Source organism: Melozone crissalis, unplaced genomic scaffold, assembly GCF_028551555.1.
Source record: "Melozone crissalis strain CALT ecotype California unplaced genomic scaffold, PUWL_Pcris_2 ptg000042l_1, whole genome shotgun sequence".
NCBI classification, from domain to species: domain Eukaryota; kingdom Metazoa; phylum Chordata; class Aves; order Passeriformes; family Passerellidae; genus Melozone; species Melozone crissalis.
Genome location: NW_026535820.1, coordinates 45,428,234 through 45,451,107, shown reverse-complemented (window position 1 = coordinate 45,451,107; position 22,874 = coordinate 45,428,234). Strand labels below are relative to the sequence as shown.

The window sequence follows — 22,874 nt, the reverse complement described above, 5'->3', positions numbered from 1 at the left end:
CAAAGCTATCCAAGGAGAACATATTTATTGCCTTTTTCTGTGAAATTAATGTACACAAGAATGAGCAACTGACTTCTTTTTCTGCCCCTGCTGTGCAAACGCATATATGTGTGTGTACAAACATTTCACTAGTCTTGTCTCTTGTCTAGTCAGCTGCAGATCTGCAAAGCAAGTCCTGAGTATAAAATGTAAAAATGTATAGGAATACAAGAACGGCAGCTCAGAGGATCAAATTAGAAGAAAAATGCCAAAATTAGACTGAGAGATGTACTGAGATAGAAGATGCAGTAGCAATTAACACATCAGTTACATGGGATTGAGCTGGGCCATTCATGTGGACCATCACACAATTCTTGCTGTCAGCCAGGTAGACATCTGTGCTGGTCACAGGAATCTCCATCACCTCTGTAAACTGGAATTTTCCCTCTCTAGACTTAAAAATGGTCTTAAATGCAGTGTTAGAGGGTTGCTGATACTTTAAGGAGATCTCCAGACCGCACACTGCAAGTCTGCTGGATCCCAGCTCTGGAGCAGCCCCCCGGTACCCTGGGCTCCCTCAGGTTGAAGCGAGCCTTTGGAAATTACCCAAATGAGCCAGAGCCATGGGACTGGGACATTTGGTGCAGAGGGGTTTGGTGGCAAGGGAGGGCCAGCGCAGGGAGTTGAGAGGCAGGGATGCTGCGGGAGGGCTGGCTAGCAGAGCCCAGAGGCAGCTGTGAATGGAGCCCTGTGCTGGGCTGGGAATAATCTGCCCTTTCAGTGCTGCCCGACCTCGGGTGTCCTAGCAACGCAAAGCTGCTCGGCTGAATATTTCACGGCGTTCCTCATTTGCACATATCAGATATTGGCTGTGATTTAAGCCTGGCTGATTTCCCATTATGGCTTTCGAACAACGGGCTCGGTACAGGAAGGAGAGGAGAAAGGGCTACTCAGGAGAAAATTTTATAAAACCTTTTTTAACACACTTTTTTTTCAGCAGAGAAATGGCTCTGAAACATTTCCTTGCTTGAGAAGGCACGGAGCAGCAAGTCTGAGCATTACGTCAGCCTTGTGCTTTGTAGGCGTCTTATATGGAGAGAATGAACTGCGTGCAGGGGCAAAATGCGTTGGAAAAACTGCTGGTGGCCTCAGTATTGAAAAGGGGGTGTGATCAAGTGCTGACTTTTTAATGTTTCTTGAATTTTATTTTAGCTTTTTTAGCTATGAAGTTGCAGGCCCTTGGGGCCTTACAACAAGCAGGAACACTCTGCATTTAAATCGACTAAAGCCAACCGACACTTTTATTATTCTAAATCTTGTAGTTTGCGGAGCTGTGATTCATGATTGTTGTGTCATACAGCTGAGCAGCACAGGTTTGTTCACAAATCACTGAACTGACTACTGAGATAGCAGGGAATTTTATGTATTCTCTTTAAAGCAATGCCTCAAAATAGAAGAATATCAAGATGTAAATGGCATTTGGGCATGGGATCCTAAAGAGATAGTGTGTGATGAGACCTAGAGAAGCAGCAGGTGGGTGCCCAAGTCTGAAATTGAGAATAAAGTAAGATTTGGATTCAGAATCTTCTTCTATTCTCCTTGTGCTCTATAAGTTGATGTCCCTTGTCCCTCTGTGGAATGCAATGTTAGTGCCCCCCGCCATGAGCTGGAAGTGAGATTCTTCTACCTTGTCCTTTTCACTTAACCTGCAGTAAAGAAGGGGAGGCAATAACCCTCTGTCCTCTCTTCCCTTGTGTGCAGCTGTAGTCTGAAAAGAGGTTGCTCAGTTTTGTGTCAGCAGGGAGAGCAAAGAAAATTGTGATAAAGTGGATCAAAGTTATCTGCAATACCATTTGAGGATGTACTGCTGAAGTGATCCTGTGTTAGCATATCAGTGAGATCTGGCTTCTTGGGGGCTTTCAAGGGTGAGATTACTTGTAATAACAGTGCACCAGGTACTAGAAACATGCAGGATTAGGTTCTTACACATATTGCTACAAGATTTTACAGCTGTGTCAGGCTTTGGCTGTGCAAGAGAAAATTTATCTTAAACCTGTTCTCTCAAGTATTTCCATCTTAGTTTCCTATTCCCTGATGAAACTTTGTATCTTTTGGGAATAAATTCTTTATACCAAGCACCACTATCTGTAAGAAATCATGTTAGAGGGACCATGGTAAAACATGTTTTTAAGCATTTAGTAATGCGTTTATATGCCCAGCCTGCCAGTAAATTGTCAAATAACAAAAAGAAAAATCTTGTAAGCTATTGATAAAAAGTCTGTCATTACACACTGGAGGAGTGACATTACAGGGGAAAAATTAAAACAAAAAAAAAAAAAAGAAAAAGAGGGGTGAGGTCTCAGTCTATGTAAGTTATTAGATGACATGGAGGGTCAGGGTTTCTCCCTGCAGCTGGTCTGTGTGCAGCCTCAGCAGATGTGTAGTGGTGTGTGCACAAATCTTCTTAACCCATAAAGAACAATGGAGATGTTGGTGTTGGCTGTCCTGACGTGGGGCTGGCAAGGAAGGATAGCTGTCCCTGCAATTAGTCCCTCCCAGCATGTTTCTTCATGGTAGGTCTGTGGCTCAGGCAGCCTGATTGATTCTCTTCAGAAGCCTGCTGCTTGCTCACAGTGTGGGGAGAATGGGGCCAGATTGGGGTTTAGCCTGCAGGGACTGGAGGCTTTGGTAAGGACGACCTCGGATGAAATGGCAGCAGATTACACACAGGTGGAAAGGAGGCTCCATGAAAAGTTCCAGCTGGGGTCTGTGCTGCGAGTCACACCTTCTGTCAGTGTGCTGAGACCCTGCCAGCAAGGCTTCAAACCTTAAATCCCTGTTTCCCTAATGCTTTTAATTGCCTGTCTCACATGGATGGGCCTGCAGTTCTGGGACAAACAGCCCATGGGACTTGCTGTGAATTTCAATGGAGGCCCTGAATAATGTATTCAAACAACAAGGGTTCACTTCAGCTGAAAGTTTAGGCAATCACTTACAGAGCTCTAAATATGCCCTTAGAAAACTTTGGTATCTCCAGCATTTAAGCCTGTGCCTTTAACAGTCCGTTTCTATTCCATAAAATTGTAACCAGTGTGTAAGAAATAAATCCTTCTGAGTCGCTAGCATTCCTCTGGGCCCATATGAGAGAGGGAGCAAATCCTGGCTTCCTTTAGAAGAAATTATGGATACCTTTAAAAAGGAAGGTTCACAAAGAGGCTGTGTGTGTTTACTCAGGGATGGCTTTTCATCCATACAAACCAAACAGAAAGATTGAAATGCAAGAGTACAGGGACAATAACTAATGAAAAGTATATTAAATAGCCCTGCAATTGTGATTTTATTGTTGTTGATGAAAGCATTGAAATCTCAGCATGCCAGTCAGAATCGTTTGAGCATCTTTTCCCCAACAAAGAAGCTACTTCCAGCTCTTCTTCCTGCTGAATATAGTCAAGCAGGACCTGAAAAATGACCACAGCATCTTTGTGGATGGATCTAATTCAATAGCGTCTTGACAAGTTGACATTTTTAAACACTAGTGCAAGTAGTGAGTGCAGCAATGTACTGCCTCACAGCTCTTAAATGGGCTGCAGTCTTAAAAATGTCCTTGGGATGCCCTTGCTTGTAAAGCAAGCTGGGTGACGGGCTGAATATAAATACAAAAGCATTTTCACATTCATTTATTGAGGCTCCTGCTTTGACTGTTTGGTAGAGTAGAAGACCTCTAAAATTACAGTGTTCCTTCTATGCAGAACTATTTTTAGCCCAGGAAACTCTAACCTGTGGCATGAGAGTGGCTAATTTTGCAGTCTGTCTCTTATCTGAAATACTCAGGGTTGCAGGTTGAGTGATGCAGGTCAGATGCAGCAGTAGGAGTTGAAGTGATCAGCTAATGGTGTAAATGATTGCTGCTGGTAAATGCAGTGCTTTTCAGGTTCAGACCTGCAGAGACTGTAAAAAGAGCCAGCCTGTCATTACTGAGCTTGCAGGGAAATCTGGCATGGAGTTTGCAGCGGAACTTCTTTGAGGCACAAAGGTTGTTGCAATATACCCATGTTCTTTTTCTAGCAAGTTACCACCAGGAGTGTTAATAATTTTTAAAGGCTGTTCATGGATTTTTGGGGTGGGTGTACAGGAAGAGGCCAGGAGACATGTGAAACACTTACTGTTGTTTCAGGTTTATTGAAATATTCCTTGACTTGCCAGTGCCATGCAATAGAAATCCCAAATAAATAATACCTGTGGCAAGTTCTTTGTTTTTATTGTCCTGTATGTTTATGGTGTTTATCTGGACACCAGTACTCTGGGACAGTAAGGGAATGCCTTCCAAAACAAAGCAGGCATCAAAGTTGTGTGTGTTTCAACCCAAACCTGTTCCAGTTGTTCCATGCTGGCTACATGCTAGAGAAAAATGTAGAGGGTTTCTTCCTTTGAAATAGGCTTTCAGGTGAGTGGGGCTTGATCCTCCTCGGGCAGGACATGCACAGGTTTTAGTGCTCCTTGCTTTATGTGCTGGAAGCACATAAATTCTCAGGTTGAAAATCTGTCGAATAAACTGTTGTCACCAAAGCTGAAGGTGCAAATGACTGAAGAAATGATGGCTTGAAAAGCAGGGGGTGAAAGGGTTTGTTGGAGCTAGGGGATGACATGCACACAGCTGTGCAGCTGCAGTCTCCAGGTTTGGCAGGCCTTATCCCTGCCTGCTCTGGTGCCACAGAGCGTTTCCCTATTGCAGGCAAGGGCATTTCCCTTTCACTTCTTTCAGGTTACTGGCGTGAATCCTTGACACCAGCAAAGGCTGCCAAGCAGTACATTTGGATGAGAATCACTGAGCATAATGTGGTTTTAAAAAGGCAAGCAAGGGGCATGCAGAATTCTTCATATTAGTTCAGCTAGATTATAAATAGTAGAAATTAAATTAGTTACGTTTTTCAAACTTGTCTGTGAGGAAAGCCTGACATTTGTTTTGACTCATGGAGCTCTTGACTGAAATCAGAAAACCCTGGGGACCATTTCAGAAACATCTTGCTTAGTAAGTCTTGCTGTTTCTGACAAAATATACACATTTGTATGTGAAAACTAGATCCAAACCCTCTAAAAAGCAGAGAAAGACTGGCCTCTTCTTAATTTCTGGTGGTTTTCTCCAGAGTAAAACTGTTGGGATTTCATTTTAAGAGTGAAAATGGAGACTTAAAGAAACTAAGACACTGAAAAAAGTTACTAGTGTTTAAATTTTAAAAATTATTTTTTTATGTCTGTTTCATCTTTTCTTTTTCTGCATGTATCTTCCATTAAAGACTTTTCCAAGCCAGGAAAATCAACAATTTTAAGGCACGGTAGCAAAGCTGACATAGTTCTGCTCAAGTTCTTACAGGGAAATCCCGAAACAAGGGAGTGGGATTTTTTCCTTCTCTCCTCTCACCCCTATCCCTCTTGCCAATCTCTTTGTTAACTCCCTCCTGCCTGCCTAAAGCCTGTGAGGGTGCTGTAATTCATCATTATTGTGCTTGTACTCTGGTGAGGCAGCCAGGAGTTGAGGGAGGAAGAAGGATTTACACAGGGTGAAGTCAGGTATGCTCTGTGTTTCAGCAGATGATTGATTTCTGTGCAAATGATGCACAGAATGAAAAAGTGTTGTGTTCTCTGTGCTCTTCAGACCTTGGGGTCTTCACTAAAGGTACTGTCCAAGGAAAAGGGAAGAAAAAGAAAAGTTATTTCTTAAAGTTCAGTCAAGTTGTAATCTGAAGAACCATTTTATTATTAAAATTATGCATAGGTGTTAAATGTCTGTCCTAATGGCTGCTTCTAATTGTGATTTCAGGCAGAAGCTCTGCCCTTTGGGAGACTCACTATAGATCAGAGCAAGCATTTAGCAGCTTAAGGAACCAAAGTCTCGCCAGTTGAGACTCCAGGTCATGCTGAAATCTTGGCTTTGGTGCTGTCTGGTGCAAATGCAGTGGAGACTTTTGGATCCAGGAAATAATGAATTACAAGTTGTGTCTGCAACACAATAAAAAAGCACCCTTATCATGTGGTACAGACCTGGCTTGTAGTTATTAATTTCACATTGATATTGCTCAGTGCCTTAACATGACTTGACTGATGTGACTCTAGCTGTTGTTCTAGCTGATTTTGTGTGCTGGAGTGGTTCAGCACTGCCATTCCATGATAAAAGTGAAATATCTATTGAAAATTTAGTTGATTGCATCTCAGAGACAATTTTGAAAGTTGTCTGTTCACTTTCTTTTCTGTTGCCTTTTCTTTAGTAAATTTGATTTTATTTTGCAGGAGTCTTAGTTTTCAGAATGACTTCAAATTTTTACTCTGGAAGATGTACTGTTTCAAAATCAGTCATGGTTCTGCTGTCTATCCAAAGTTTTCCTAGAGAAGACAATTGCTTCCCAAGAGTTCATTTGTGAGCCAAGTCAAGCTTTAACAGCAGTACTGGTAGAAATTCAGCAGACCCCAGAGCTAGGTCCTGTCCTGTATTTGGTGTCAATTGGAAAGTTAGCTTGCTTACCACAGGAGATCTGAAGGAGCACCAGGAAAGAGGGAAAGGTGATCATCAGCTGCAGAGGTAACCCTTTGCATGGAGATTTGATACCATTGCAGGTTTAACTCATTGCTGCACCAAGCAGTGTTCAAGTAGAGATGGTTGTCACTCTGTCTGAGATGTGTCTGCAGTTTAGAAGTGGGATATGTGCAGTTCTTGCACTCTAGTTCAATAAAGGCACATGCAATTGATTTCTTTAATTGTGAGGAGTCCTGCTAGAAGTTGTGCTTAAGATCATCTCTGCTATGGGGGGAGAGGGGGAATCTTTTAGTATTTCATATTGAAAAGCATAAGAGATAAGTCCAGCACATCTCTTATCACCAACCCTGTTTTCTCAAAGCAGCCAGACTTGTTGCAGATGTAATTCCAATGATATGTCAGGAGGATTTGACCCTTCAATTTAATGTCTCATGTGTCTGTGAGTAATTAAAAATAGCGAGTAATGCAAAGTGATGGCGTAGGCATTTAAAGTGGTTGATTGAAGTTGCAATGGTCTCCATGTTGTCCTGTGTTGATAGCATGCTAACATCTCTTGCAATGTTTTATGCTTTTTTTTAAAAACTGCATTTGAAGTTAGGTATCTGTGTGACATTTCCACCTTCTGGTGAGCGGACAGAGCTGTTTCGAACTTCTGTAGTTGTAGGGAAAATGTTACCAAAATCTTTCTTCTTCCTCTGTGAGTCGAGTTTTTTTTAAAACAGTAACATGAGCTTTCAAGCCAGGTGTGGTGCTGACTTTTGGCTTGTTAAGTGCCTGGAGGTGGCAATAAAAGGGTTAGGTGATATGTCAGCCATCTGTCCCTGGAAGCAGGAGCTGCTCCCTTGCAGAGGGAGAGGCTGCGTAGTGAGAGAGACATCTGTCATGTCACCAGCATTTTGCCTGGCTGTGGTGCATCCCCACTCCCATCCGTGCATCTTCCTCCTCACCTCAGCACACCAAAATACTGTTGTGTTTGCAAGTCTTGAGAAAAATGTCACCTTTTGAGCCAGCAAGTTTGGGTGGGCTAAAAGGACTAAAGGTTGTTTTAGGGTTAGATAAAAAAAAAAGAGCTGTGTCTGCTTGTGGCAAACATCAGCCTTGAGTTACATAAGGTGAAAAGTGAAAGCTTTTCCTTGTGATTTCTGTGTGTACATCTGTATCCATTCCCTGCCTTTCCCATCGGGCATCATCAGCCACCTGCACCAAAAGAGGCAGCATGGACATGCAAAGGGCAGCTTTGCCAGGCTGGTTCCCTGACACTTGGATGCCATACAGTGGGCACATCCAGGAGTCCCTGCTGGCAACACCAGCCATGATTGATACCCTCACTGAAAGCATTCATGCTGAGTGTTTTCTGAAATTCGGAGATTTCACTCACTGTGGCAAAATCCAAATGAAACACATTGAGGGAGATGGGTTTGTTCACATCTTTCACAGACAAGTTTTCTCCCTCTGGTGTCACCACTAGCACACAGTGTTTTGTTTCATGAATAAAGGCACTGATGGAAAAGGTTATACTGGATAGTTAAAATGAGGTTTTGAGTCTGTGCTTTCCTGAAGGTACTTTTTATAAGAAGTTAAAATTTGGAGGCGTAATTTATTTATTATTATGGTGAATTTATTTGTCGAGTTAAAATTTGGGGGAGTAATTTGTTTGCTAAGTTGAACAAGAGGCATGATTAAAGCCAGTTAATAAATACCAAGACAGTCCTCTGATCGACAGTTTCCCAGGGCTTGATCTTGCTGTCACTTTTGTCAGCTGAAGAACTTCAGATCTCTCTGTGAACTGTTGGCTGCATCTGTGAAATCCCACCTCCTGAATGTGCAAAATACTCAACACTGTGCTCCAGCTCTGCAAATGGCTGCACGGGAGGGTCAGCTGATGGGTTAAGGTGGATGATGATAATTCATGCTGATGAATTAAATGGTGTGTTTACATGTGGTGGCATTTCCGTGTGGGGGTTGCCCCTGTTTTGCCAGGCAGCAATTAGTGCTGTCTTGAGCAGCTTTGCATGGCGCTATCTGGGTTACCTCAAACCATGGTGAAAATACAGGTGACTCGGGGGTTCTCAGATGGGCTGAGGGCATTCCTGAGGCTCCCAGTGGCAGAACCATGCTGATCAGCATTCACAGGATTGCATAACTGAGTGGCTGTGGGGTTATATGTTTTCTGAATGGAAAACAATGCTGAAAGAACTGCTGGCAAACTAAGGGAAACTTACTTCAGATGAGCAGGGAGGGTCTGTTTACACAAGAGAATATTTCTACTGTTCAGAATAGCAATAAAGACAAACTCTTTTAAATACAGCTTATTTAAGATTTGAGGTACCACTGGCAAACTTTCCTCCCTATCCATAGCAGATAATTGTCAATACACTAAAAACTGAATATTTTCTGGCCTTCTGATTTTGTTTTTTATTACATCCATATGGCTTGTATTTGTGTATCTTCAATATTTGGAATCCTCTACAGGGACTTTAAATTGAATTGCTGAAGAAGCAAAATAATCAAGCTTATAGCTGTTGACCTGTTAACTGCCTGTGCTTCTTTCTGTTGTTTCTGCCTGCACAGCAATAGCCTACAAATACACATGAAATGGAAAGAGTTGATGAGTTAAATGGCTGTAAATGTCCTGTCTGTGGAAATGATATTCTGTAATTACCCCATGATTTCTATTCTGTAGATATTTTTATATGCTCAGGACTGCTAATATCCTTTAAGACATTGTGTAGCCAGTTATTAGGCTTTGTGCATTTCCGATTCATACAATTTGCCCTTCTTTATTTCCCCTGACATTTCTAAGCATTGCTATTAAAATTGTTGTTTTGAACGTGCTCATTGCAGATGCCAGACCAGTTTGATCAGACCGTGGTGCTTAACCAGCTGCGCTATTCTGGGATGCTGGAGACGGTCAGGATCCGGAGGGCTGGGTTCCCAGTCAGGAGGCCCTTTCAAGACTTTTATAAAAGGTAAACACCCTGACTCGTGGACTTCAAGTGTAAGTCAATATTCCCACGTTGAGGAATAAAAGTAAAAATAATCATATGGCAAAAATAGAAGTTAATCTCCTAAATGAAGCAATAAATACTTTTTGGTTGCCAGGTATAAAGTCCTGATGAGAAACTTAACTCTCCCTGAAGATTTAAATGAGAAATGTGCCGTCTTACTTCGTCTGTATGACAACACAAGCACTGAATGGCAGCTTGGAAAAAATAAGGTAAAATAACCTGACTGTGCACATTGTGGTGCTGGTGCATATACAAGGCTGAGGGGACAGGATTTAGACTGCACAGCTGCAGAGATGTAGTTCTAATGGTAATTACTTCTGGCCTTTAAAGGAGCTGTGCATGCCTCTTGGTGCTCTTGAAACTCCTAAAGCAACAATTAATGGTTGTGCTGAGGAATTTGCTGTCTAAGGCACTTAGAAACTGACTGGAGATTTCAGTCACAGAGAAAGAGTCCACCTGAATTTTCTGTCACTGCTCACGAGTGGTAGCACTGGTCAGGATCAGAACTTTAAATGTGATATTTGGATTTTTTCATTTTTTAGAAGTATAGATCATATGGGGAAACATTTTGTTCTGCAGGGAGCTCCACTCATACTAGTAAACTGACCTAACCAATACCTCCTCAGTGGCAGAAATCAGGGAGAAGAGTTTTAGCCAGCGTTCACATGGTAGAATTGTGTGTTTGCCATCCTAGTCTGAGGGTCTTTTCCAGAGGTACATTAGACCTTGATGTGTGCTCTAGCAGAGAACCTGACCTTCACCCACATTTTTTTCTTTAAAGGAAAAAAAATCAAATTATTTTAGAATAAATTAAAGAATCAAATTTTAATTTGAGAAATAAAACAATCCTTGTGTTTTTATGTGCTCATTTTGCAAGTTTGGTTGTAGACAAGAGCTTGTGATTTGTGCTCTTAGATTTCAGCAAATGATATGAAAGCGTTGCAGACTTGGGAGAAGATTACCCATTTCAGGATTTGAGATCTCCTAAGTATGAAAAACTTTTTAGTACCATTAGGTAGCAAATACATTTTTTAAAATCTGATTTCTGTAGGAAATGTTCTTCCTTTTCTCCCCACAATTGGGTGGTTTGGAAGGGTTTCTTCTCTTCCTCTGTATGTTTAAGGACTCTTAGACTTGCATTGGGAAAGTTGTTTTAATCATCTTACAGTTGCTCTAAGAAGGAAGAAATAATCTGAAATATTTTGATGGCAATTGATGTCATCTCCCATCCCATTTTTGTAGCCAGTGGCTCACAAACAGCACAGTGATGGCATTGGGCTGCAGAGCTGGGCTGTGCATCTCAGTCTATTTCAGATGTAGCATATTAACAGTGTTTATGCATGGACCCTGGAGAGTGCTTTGGCATCTCAGGGACACATGTTTATCAGAAATAGTTTTTTATCAACTGCTCATCAGGGCCTCAGTAGGAGCCAGAGCTCTATTGTAGCTTCCCTTACTGTGGCCTGGGCTCATCCTCCCCCAGGAGCTGCCTGTGCACTGGTGAGACTGCATAAACAGCAGAAGAGCACAAGGGGACACTGCTTTCAGACTGAACATGGGATGAGGCACTATCCTGCCCCTATATTATTTTAGAGGGATAATAATGGCATTGCAATGATTTGGCTTCAGTGTGATTTTTTTTCCTTGTCCTTTATATCTCAAGCCGCAATGCACCTGGTCAGGAAAAGGCATTAGTTTGAGCTTAACATCTGCTTACCATCCATTTCTTGTTCCAGAAGTAGCTGAATGCTTTTCTGAAGAATTTTGTTGTGTTTTTGAAAACTTATGTGTAAAGTAAAGAAAGATTGCCCACTGAGTGAAAGAAAAGGCTTTTTCCCTGAGGGAAAACTTCATATAGAAAGAGCTGCCCAGTGTGGCACTGACATTGTGACTTCGAGTCTTTCTGTGAGACTTTTTCTGTTTCTTGGGTAACTTGTACTAGAAAGTCCCTTTCTAGCTTTGTTCAAAACTCACAACTGTGCCTGTCCTTGAGAGTCCTGCTTTGGCTTTGATGATGGGCTGTTTTTCCAGGTAAACACAGAGGAAAACTCACCTTCTTTTGCTGTGAACACTGCCAAAAGTCAAAACCAAACCCACTGGGTTTGGTTTCTGGGTTGTTGGGTTTTTTTGTTTTGTTTTGTTGGTTGTTTTTTTTTTTTTTTTTCTGGGAGGGGGTAGGGGGGTATGTGAAATTTTTTGGTTGGGTTTTGGGGTTTTTTTTCACATCAAGAGAAAACACCCAGCACTTCAAAGATGCATTCCTGCTTTTATGTGTCTTTGCAGCCCTCCTGCCTTAGCAGAGCCCACCCTGTCCATGAGCTTTCCTCATCCCCACGCTGTGGTGTGCAGCCTGGCTCTCATCCCACATTATCAAAGTGTCACTGAACTGGCTATTTCCAGCTGCCCATGTGTGAGGCAGCAGCATGCCAGGCTGTTGTCACCCATAGCTGACACCAGCATACTTGGCCTTTAGAAAAGAAGAGTTGAGAAGAGCTGGAAAAAGCGCTGACAGCAGATAGCTCACCACTATGTGAGTGTGTGGTAAAGAGCAGATGTCAAGGCAGGTGGAAGAGGGAAGCCACCTCCCCCATGCCTCTGTTTGACTGGAGAAGCAGTTTTACTCATTTAAGGCAAAAAAGGCTGTGTTAGCTCAGTTTATGTCAATGTATGTGCTAAGGCTCCTCTGAGAGGCACTAGGTGAATGGTCTAGGTTGGTGCTTGGAAAAGAGCCTGGGAAGCATTCTGTCTGTGGGAGGGTGGCCAGCTCTGGTGGGGGTCTGGCCCCAGCCACTCTCTCCATGTAATATCAGGAAAACACAGTCGAGCCCACATGAACATGAAGGCATTCTCACTTCTGGCTACTTCTGCAATCCTGTAGCAATGTCTTTGGAAACTGCAAGCCTTGATAGGGGTTGTGGTGCCTGATGTCCCTGTGAAAAATGTAAATTATCAGGGTGGTATTTCTGCCCCTCTGATTAGAAAGTTCATGCTAAGCCCTGCAGCTTCTTTGGCCTGTGTTACGCTGGTGGGAAAGGCTGTTTAATGAATCCAGTAATTATGTTACATTTGGAAAAACCCTGCTCCTAATTAAAAGTTACAATAGAGTAATCTGACCCTTCCCATTGAAATCCAAAGTCAGAGGATCATCTGCAGGTGTTTTCTTTTAAGAGGACTACATTCTGTTTTTCTTTTTTCTGCTGAGGAAATAGTACATTTTTCTCTGAATTCAAAGCTGAGGCTTGCTGCTTAGACTGATCTGGCTCTCCCTTAAATATGACGCTCACCAAAATTTGTTAAGTCAGAATTTTTCTTCTGCAGGTGTTTCTGCGGGAGTCCTTAGAGCACAAGCTGGAGAAGCAGCGGGAAGCAGAAGTCACCAAGGCAGCGATGATCATCCGAGCGCACATCTTAGGTTATGCAGCCCGGTAAGTGACAGCATGAGGATATTAATAGCAAGGATTGGAAATAAATAGATGAGTTGTCAAGAAGTTAAATCCTTCTGACACAATTCTCAATTTTGTAGGGGCCAGGCATTCAAATCCTGTAAGTGGCTTTTGAAAACAGCAGCTAAAAATACTCATGAATAATGCAAAGTTTGAATTGTTTTAATATAATGAATAGGACAATGCAGAAATTTGGAAGTCACCCAGAATCTATCTGATTGTATCATGGCATTAGAGCCATGGTAGGAACTCTAGTTGGATGGCACCTAGTGGGGCTGCCCCAAGTCACCAGCTGAGATCCTGATTTGTCTTTGCTTCTTCATGGTAAGAAAACAGAAGGAAAATAAAACTAATCCATTTGGTTCTTGGAGATGAAGAATCTGTGTTTCTTATTAATGTTTGACTTGATTGCCTGGCTTCATGCATTATGTGTTAGGTGGAGTTGCTCATCCCATCTATTTATTTCTATGCTTTTTCTGTAAGTCAGTTGAGGATAGTTTAAGGAAGCTTGTTTGCATAATGAGGTAATTTCTTTTCATGTGCTTATTAGTCCTGTTCTTATATTCTGACCAGTATGTTACTTAAAAACAGTATCCTTTTTTTATGCCAGCTGTCTTGCTATGCACGGTCTTTCTTTTCAGAGATGTGGGATGGCTCTGTATATTCTTTCTCTGCATGTGTGCACACACAGAGAACTGTCTTTTTAGCAGCTCCTTGGCAGGGGCATAAGAACATGTAAGACATGTGCATTTCCTTGATGAAGACACACAGGGTGCTGTCAAGAAATGAGAGAATCTTGCTTCTCAAAGGGACAAGAATGTGAACAGTGGGGGAGCTAGCACAGAGCTAGAACTATCACGGGCTCACTATTGCAGGTCACCGAGGCAAGATCCCTCACAACTGTTTCTTTACAAATTTGCTTCTTTCTTTTCTGCCCCCAGAAAGCGGTACAGAAAGGTTCTCTACTATGTGGTTGTGATACAGAAGAACTACAGGGCATTCAGTGGCAGGAAGAAGTTCCTGTGCCTGAAGAAAGCAGCCACAGTCCTTCAGAAGCAGCGGCGAGGCCAGCTTGCTCGGCGTCTTTACAGGGAGAGACTGGAGGAGAAGCGGAGACAGGAGGAGGAAAGGAGAAGAGAGGAGGAAGAAAGGTGCGGTCTCTGGCTTATATCACTGTCCTGCCTGTGCCTTGTTAGGTGTTGGTCTGAAAGCCTTTATTTCAGGCTATTCTTGAACAAATTATTTTGGAAACCTTTGCTGCTTTTGCTAAAAGACATATATAGCTATCATGGTGGTTTCATAGTCACAAACATATTTGTTGTGATCTTATTTTTGGCTGTCTGTTTCAGGTGGCAGATGATCTCTGTAAGCTGAGCTATTGCCATAGCAAAGGAATGCCATGAGCTTATGTTGAGCTTGATTGACTGACTTTTTTTCTTCACTCACTTTTAGGGAAAGACAAAGGCAAGAAGCAGAGCGTCTTGCCCAGCAGGTAAATTACATTCTTAATGCTTTCAGCCATCCTGTTTATTTGAGTATCTCAACCCAGCAATTAAAAAAATAAAAGGTACCTGTAGCATTAAAACTAAACTAATTACAGGAGCTGGCAGATAAAGCCAAAGGAAACTCAATATAGTTTGCATGGAAATTTCTTTCACCTGATGCTTCTTTTAATTTCCGGCAAAGATTGAATTTTCTGCACATATTTGAACTTCCTCTGCTCAGCTATCTCTGAGCAAATGTAATCACGCTTTAGTTTGTTTCTTTTTTGTTCCTTTTCATTTCTTGCTGATGTGAAGACAGGGCTGCTTTTAAATGAATGAGCATGGTGGAGTACGGAGCTTTAGAAATAGATTTTTAAAAACAAGCTTGCATTTAGGAACCTAACTTGATTTTGTTTCATTTTATTTTTATGCAGGCTGAAGAAGAGAGAAAGAAGCAGGAACTGGCTGCCATTCAGAAAGCTCAGAAGGAGGCAGAACTGAAGCAGGAGGTGGAGAAGCAGAAAGAAAGCAGGCAGGTGGAAGAAATCCTGCGTCTGGAAAAAGAAATCGAAGACCTGCAGCGCGTGAAGAAGCAGCAGGAGCTGTCCTTGACAGAGGCTTCGTTACAGAGGCTGCAGCAGCGTCGCGATGAGGAGCTCCGGCGGCTGGAGGATGAAGCATGTCGAGCAGCCCAGGAGTTCCTGGAATCTCTGAACTTCGATGAGATTGATGAATGTGTCCGAAACATTGAGAGGTCTCTCTCTGTGGGCAGTGGGTATCCTGCTGAGCTGGCTGAACAGACTGGAAATGCCTGCAGTGAAAAGCCCAATTTTAACTTCAGCCAGCCATATCCTGAGGAGGAGGTAGATGAGGGCTTTGAAGCCGATGATGATGCATTTAAGGATTCGCCCAACCCGAGTGAGCACGGCCATTCTGATCAAAGGACCAGCGGCATCAGAACAAGCGATGATTCCTCAGAAGAGGATCCTTACATGAATGATACCGTGGTGCCAACAATTCCTGCCACCAGCGACGCCATGGTCATACCTCCTGCCCACGACACAGTGAGTCTCCACAACTCTTCCAGCGGCGAATCCACCTACTGCATGCCAGAAAATGTATCCTGCCGACCCCCAAATTCTGTGGAACTTATTTCTCCTGATGGAGACTATGATTACGACCAGGACGACTACGAAGATGGTGCTATCACTTCTGGCAGCAGTGTGACCTTCTCCAACTCGCACAGTAGCCAGTGGTCACCGGACTACCGGTGTTCCGTGGGGACCTACAATAGCTCTGGAGCGTACCGGTTCAGCTCTGAGGGAGCTCAGTCTTCTGTAAGTAGCAGTGTTTATGTTATCTAATATTTGATAGGTGCTTTCTGATTATTTTCTTTTCCCTGCTGTGCAGCTGTAGATTCACTGTAGCTGTTCCTAGAAAACATTGTGTAGCTTGGTTTGCTCGGAGCACCTTTGGAAATAGTGGTCTGTTGCCATCTAGATGCCACTGGGGTGAGTGCATTAGAGTCAGAGGCTGCTCAGATGCTGTTTGCAGTCCTGGGCTTTTGCACAGACATGGTTTTAACTGCTTTAATGCAGCACTGTGTGTTACTTGGTGAGGAGATCAGTGCACAGCAAAGTTCTTCTGTGGGCATGTGTTTGGAGTTGGGGTACCAGGTACCATGTTGAGGAATTAATTTCAGGAAAACTAAATTTAGTTATGTGTGTAAGTTGCAAGAGTATTGAAGAATAAGATGCTTGCAGAAGTCCCTAATGTGCCAGGTATATTTTGAGATTATTTGGAGAGTAAAGTTCACACAATGGAAAATGTTTAAATTACTGAGGCAGACACACATTCTGCAGAGAAATTTTTCAGTGCTGTTTACTGAGTATACTGTGATTTCCTTCTACAAATATTTTTGAAAGAATATGATTTTCTCTACCACTCAGCCAGTGTTTCTGTGAGACTGTGTGATTGGGAAAGTGAAAATGTATTTCAGGAACACTGACTTGTTTAGAAGGAAAACTTTAATGTTATAATATCTACTACATTTGAGGCAGTGATAAGCTTTCCAAGAGCCATTGTAGGTGTTGGGATAAGTTGACAGTTCTTGCCTGAGGAGAAAACACTTTCAGTGACTCTGTTGAAGATGAACCCTGCTGCATGACTCTGGATGTGTGTCAGATACAGAACAGAAATTCTGATTTTCTGGGGTGAGGGAAATCTAGTACCACAGCTTGTGCAAGGTTTCCTTTTCAATACATTTTTAAGCTGTTCCCCACAGCACTTCAGTGACGGGGGCAGGTAGCACAGGATAGCCTACCCTGACCATACTCTTGCAAAGGGATAACTTTCCTGAGCCTCTACAAAGCTTTTACCCAGATTTACATAGCTTTTACACATGTGTAATCAAACAGTTCAAGCTGAAACTTACTATAGTGTACTCCTTCCTTTGTTAGCTGGATGAAAACCAATGAGGAACCTTCCAATACATAATAAAATGTTTTAGCTAGATTTTTCTAAACCAACTTGATCTAAACTCTTTCCTGAGAGATTATGACCTTTCTTTACTTTCTTGTGTAGTTTGAAGACAGTGAAGAAGATTTTGACTCCAGGTTTGATACAGATGATGAACTTTCCTACCGGAGGGATTCAGTCTACAGCTGTGTCAGCCTGCCCTACTTTCACAGTTTTCTGTACATGAAAGGTACTGGATGAATCAGAATTTGATAAATAGACAAAATAACCAGAAATATTTATTGTGTATTACAATCCCAATTCCTGTAGAGTTAAGCTATTTTCTCATTTTTCAAAGGGTGATGGAAAAGTGACTGTATTTAATTTGAGCTATTGTCAAGTTAAGTTACTTGCAGTGGCTTATATCTAGCAATGTTCCCCTCTGCAAAAAAAATCAATATTTTGAGCTGCCTCTGTTTCATCTTACATCTTTGCTGTCTCACAAACAATGAAATATTCAGTATACATAGAGAAAATTAACTCACAAATCCAATTGTATCAAATTTTCAGGAAAGCTGATTCCTGCTGTCAAAAGCTTGTAACACAGACAGCATTCTACATTGCAGACCAATTTTACTGAACTTAGTCAAATTCCACTTTGGATCTGGAAGACATGAAAAAGATTACCTGTAGCAAAGGGGTGTGAGAGATTGTGAAAGAAAATATACAGGAGTTCTCTGCTTAAAATTCTTGGGTTTATCTTCTGATTTTTGATAGCAAATTGTAATCTAGCTGGATCCTTTTATGATTTCATCACTGTAGTATATACCTTATTTAGGTATAGGAGCAGTGATGAGTGTACACACCACAATGTTTGTGTGAAGAATAATGCAGTTGGCAGTTGCACGGCTCTTGCTTTCTGACATAGCTAGCAGTCAGTTTTTGCGGGATAACAGGAGCATATCATTTTGGTTAAGATTTATATGACTGTGCTGTAACTCCAGTGCAAAAGGTGCATGTATGTACTGTATGGCCACACTTTGGTATGACTGAGCTCACACTGGTGTATTTGCTGCTCTAAACATAGCCTTGTCAGGTTTTGTGGTTTTGAGTTAAACATTGTTACCTCCTAATAACCTGGAGAGAGGAAAGACCTTAACACTAGATTTTTTTTTTAGATTATCACTGAAATACATTGAAAACAGTCTTAAAGATCAGTCTCATGTGCAGCAAGACTTTTCAGTAATTTATTATTACAGATATGTTATGTATATGTAAATGTAATTATATGTATGTTTCCTATATTTTTTAATACAGAGGCTTACTACAATTTATAATTTAAGGGTGTTTGGATTGACAACAATATTGGTGGCCATAAGGATATGCAAAACTGAGGTTTTGTGGCATACAGCAGACACTCAGTTTAACTGCAGTGTTGTTGGTCAGCACCTTCCAGTTTTGGTGCTGTTCACAGCATCTGTTTTATGATACAGCTGTTTGTTTTCACTGCACCTAAACCCACATTTGTGTCTCTTGCCAGGTGGCTTAATCAACACATGGAAGCGACGCTGGTGTGTCCTGAAAGATGAGACCTTCCTGTGGTTTCGTTCTAAGCAGGAAGCACTTAAGCAGGGCTGGCTTCACAAAAAGGGGGGTGGATCATCTACACTTTCCAGAAGGAACTGGAAGAAAAGATGGTTTGTTCTCAGACAGTCCAGGTTGATGTACTTTGAAAACGACAGTGAAGAAAAGCTAAAGGGTGCCATGGATGTCCGAACTGCCAAGTAGGTTTACACAGTTTTATGTTAGCCATGGTTCCTTCTAAGCAGTACTTGGGGCTCAGTCTGGGAAGGCACTGAGTGCCCTGCCTACAAATTGTGTGAGTGCAAGCAGGAGAGTGTGTGGGGTGAAGTTAGTGAAAGCAAGTGTTGTCCTTAGTTGGCTCTCTCTTAAGTCTGGAGAGTGCTCCAGAGCTAAGCCAGTGCCAAATACTTCAGAAAAATGCTGCAGTAATGAACCCATCTATGCTTTCTCCCAGACTAGAGGCCCTACTTAGTCTGTAATGATTCCCAAGGCAGTTTGGGGCATGTGGCCAAGTCTGTAGCTGCAGGCAAACCCAGAATGAAGAGGGTGGAATTAAAAGGCCCTGAGTATATTGAAGTTCGCATGGGTCGAAGCTGAATCTTCTATATGTATTTAGATTTTTTTTCATGCTTTAAATAATTGTGGTAGTGTAGAAAAGTCTTTAAAATGCATATATTCATTTAAAAAACAAGAGTGCTAAACCTAATAACTTATGCCTTGTTAACTGAAGTTCCTTAAGCCTTAGAATTTTACGCTTCCCAAAGCACACAGAAAAAAAGAATTTTCTACTGGATGGCTTTTTTCTTTCTAAACAATTTAGGATTATCTACCTAATTTAAAAAATTAAAGTGTGCTAACATTAGTTGTCTCTTTTCTCTATAAAGTGTAGCTCAGCTTTCATCCAAAGTAGAGAGAAACAGAAATGGCTAGTAACACTCAGTTCCACTCTGTGCCTTGTAATCTGCAACTATCCAATTTGTTTGTTACTTTAACAGAGAGTTTAAACTAAATTTAAATATTTGATTCATCTTTTCTTTGGCAATCCTGACTTGAGCCTGATTTCAAGTAGGACAGAAAAGAGTTTCAGTGAGAATCCTGACTTGCTACTGAAATACGGTCAGCTGCTGGCAGTCAAGTAAATCTCTGAATAGAAGCTGAAGATCCTACCTTTTTGAATTTTTTGTTAAAACTCAATTTGACTCTGTCTCATGTACCATAGCATTTATTTAGCATCTTTTTCTAATATATTTAATCATTCATTCTTTTTTTTGTTGTTACCTCATTGCTTCACTGGCTATGTTCTATAGATGTTCTTTGCTGCACGTACCTTTAAAATTATCAGACAAAGGTTGCTGAACCTAGTTTGAACTGTAGGTTCAATCAATGACTATTTGTTTATAAATTAGCTAAAAGAAAGGGTACATATATTTAAAGAACTCTGTTTCATAAGAAATAAACAATAGCTTTTCTAGATAGTGTTAATATTTACTGAGTGCATTCCTTACCTATAGTGCAACTCATGCATTTCACCACTCTCTATTAGGGACCTTGTTCAATTTTAAAAATCTCAGGCTGATTCACTTGAAACATAGAAGAGGGAGGTATTCTATTGGACACTGTTACTGAGAGGGAAGGAATCAAACAGTACAAAATTACAGGTTTTGTATTGATAACAGATAGATCATCCTCATGATTCTGATATGCAGAGCTTGCGTATATTTTTTGTAGGACAGAGATTTATGAGAATAAATGAGCTGGTTAGAAAATATAGCCAGTTAAGGAAATAGTAAGCTTCAGGCAAATACAGCCAAACAACAAGAAGGAAATTAAGTTTATTTCTTTAAGGTACAGGGAAATCCAATGTCATACTTTAATTATTGCTAAAACCTTCACAGTTGTTTTTATATCAATACTTAGATGTCCAAACTAAAAATTAGAAATATGTAATTTTTCAGCAGATGAGTGCTCAGATTTTCCTGGAGGTCATGTTTGGAATTGTCCTTGTGCTGACTCACAACCACACAGAATCATTAATCCAGGTTTTGTTTGCTTTCAGTTTTCAATCTTCAGCAGCTTTCTTTTAGAATTCCAAAAATCACTTGGTTATGCAGTCAGTTCAGAAATATATCCATTTCTTCCCTCAGTTATCTTTGCCTCTCTTGGGGTTTGATAATGCTTTGCTTTTTCTTTAGTTCTTGGTAAAATGGTAACAGAATGGTCACATTGGTGTAGTGGCATTCATAGCAGTTTGAATATTTGTACTGTGTGGGCAGAAAACACAGCTGTAGTTTGGCAAACTAATACTGATAAATCACATTGTGAGTCTTGCAAATGAACCTGATGAAGACTGCTGTTATTTTAAGTGTCAGTAGTTTGTGAGCTTCTCAGCAGAACATAATTTTCAAAATGTTGATAATGTGTAATGATCAATATTGGTGTTTTCCTTTTTTTCAGAGAGATTGTTGATAACACAGGCAAAGAAAATGGTATTGATCTAATAATGAGTGATAGGACCTACCACTTAATTGCTGAATCTCCTGAGGATGCAAGGTATGAAAATCATCAGGTCTATCTTCTTTTGCTTTTCTTTTCCTTTTTAACCTCTGTGCCATTCTGACTTTGGCTTGTCGCTAATTTGTTTGAGCATTGTCACAAAATATTTAGGCTGTGTCAAACACGTTGCATTTAACACTTTCTGAAAGGCTTGCTGAGGAGAAAACCTTGTGTCAGACAATTACTGGGAAGACTCAGATTGCCAATGAAAATTTGCCTAGAATTTGGCTGTTAGCCATGTGTTACTAGCAACTTTCTGAAATACAGTTTGTCTGTAGTGACTTGTTAGGCACTGATGCTTTCCTTGTGGATTACCCTGCTGTGTTTAGCTGCATGGATCAAATCAGTATTTGAGACCCTGTAGTCTGTCTGAAATGAAGCATTTTGTTCTTAGGGGTGGGGACTGTTTGTTTAAGCAGAACCTAAATTTTTTTCAGATAGAAGTTGTAATGCAGTCACTGTATTTTAGAGCAAAAGCATATTCATGTATGAGGAGTGTGTAAGAGAGTGCTTCCCTTTCTGCATACCTCAAAAGGGGCTTGCTTTTGTTGCTAAAGGATCCATATCTAACCATGGGGGAGGCAGGTGGGTGAGGAGCAGGTCTGACTTGTCTGATCAGTTGTAGAGTTGTAGAGCATCTTTAAAAAAAACCCCATGCTACAGTTCATGCAAGATAATCATATGCTTGCCTAAAAAAATCAAGCATTTAAATAAATTTAAGTTAGTAATCAGAGCTTATTACCCATTGCCTTGCTGCCCCAAGGCCAGAATACAGCGTGCCTTTGTCAACATTGCTTGAGCTACTTTGCTCAGAAGCCTCAAAAGTTCTTTTGTATTCTGTTCTTTGCAAAGGTGGAATGTCCTCCTACATCTGAGTACAGATGTAGATGTAGCAACGCAAAATCCATCCTCATTTTTTTTGGTATCCTTAAAGTTATCCTTGAAATGACTTAGGAGCTTTGTAGCAGTTACTGTTAAGATTCTTGTGGGATGTAAGCATATTTTAAAATGAAGGCTTAGCTAAAGTCTCTTCTACCAGACTTGTGTAGGTGCCCTAGGGACCAATAAGCAATTATCAGCACGGAGACTTGTCTGTTGCCATGCATCTCCTTCATTTCTTTCTTAAAGATGGAGGAGGAGACTCTGTACACCCTTGTTGTGTATAGTAGGAATAACAAACTATCCAGGTTAAATTACCTTTTGCCAGTGTGTTTCCTGTTTCTTTTTTCTCACTCATCGCAGAAGACTTAATGAGGAAGATGTGTGAGGATTTGCAGACAGGCTTAAGCCAAAGCCTTGTTAACAAAGCATCGTGAAAAGCGAAGTATGAATCATTGGGCTGTGTTTGGTCCACATCTGCTATTGGAAAAATATTTTGTACCTGGCCTAGATCAGGATCTGAGGTTGCTTTTTGTTCAAATTAGGGGAAAAACCACGAAAAACATCCTCTTCCTCCCAGAAGAGGTGTTACTATTATTGAAGAAGTAATGCTTCAGTGGACAGCTATTGCTGAGGGTTTGTTCCTTTCAAATCCCTAGCCTTCTTCCCTATTTCTGTGTTCTGGGACTCAGCGGAAAAACAAAGGAGGTCCTGAGAGGGAAAAAAGCAAAAATAAAGTCTGCCTTTCTGCCTTTGTTTTTTGCAAAGTGCCATGATTCATTTAATTTTCATTGTTTACACAAAGATTAAATGAAATCAGGAAAACTCTGAATTGTTCTTTAAAATCCATCCATAAATTATCGCTAGATGTACATACAGTGCTATGAAGTTTTTTTTGTTTGTCTTTGGGAATCTTTTGGTTGGTGAGGCTTAGCTTCCTTCAGTTTCTTTACTTCAG

At 41.1% G+C, this 22,874-nt stretch overlaps 1 protein-coding gene across 1 annotated transcript in view; it reads left to right on the top strand.

Annotated features, from left to right (window-relative positions):
- The window catches only part of MYO10 (myosin X), a 162,787-nt gene that overhangs the window by 123,725 nt on the left and 16,188 nt on the right, over positions 1–22,874 (top strand). The window contains exons 20-28 of the mRNA XM_054284962.1: positions 9,353–9,477; positions 9,611–9,725; positions 12,835–12,941; positions 13,901–14,110; positions 14,412–14,451; positions 14,878–15,780; positions 17,027–17,150; positions 18,441–18,684; positions 20,939–21,034. Of these exons, the coding sequence (XP_054140937.1) occupies positions 9,353–9,477; positions 9,611–9,725; positions 12,835–12,941; positions 13,901–14,110; positions 14,412–14,451; positions 14,878–15,780; positions 17,027–17,150; positions 18,441–18,684; positions 20,939–21,034 (1,964 nt within the window). The remainder of the gene's footprint in view (positions 1–9,352; positions 9,478–9,610; positions 9,726–12,834; positions 12,942–13,900; positions 14,111–14,411; positions 14,452–14,877; positions 15,781–17,026; positions 17,151–18,440; positions 18,685–20,938; positions 21,035–22,874) is intronic.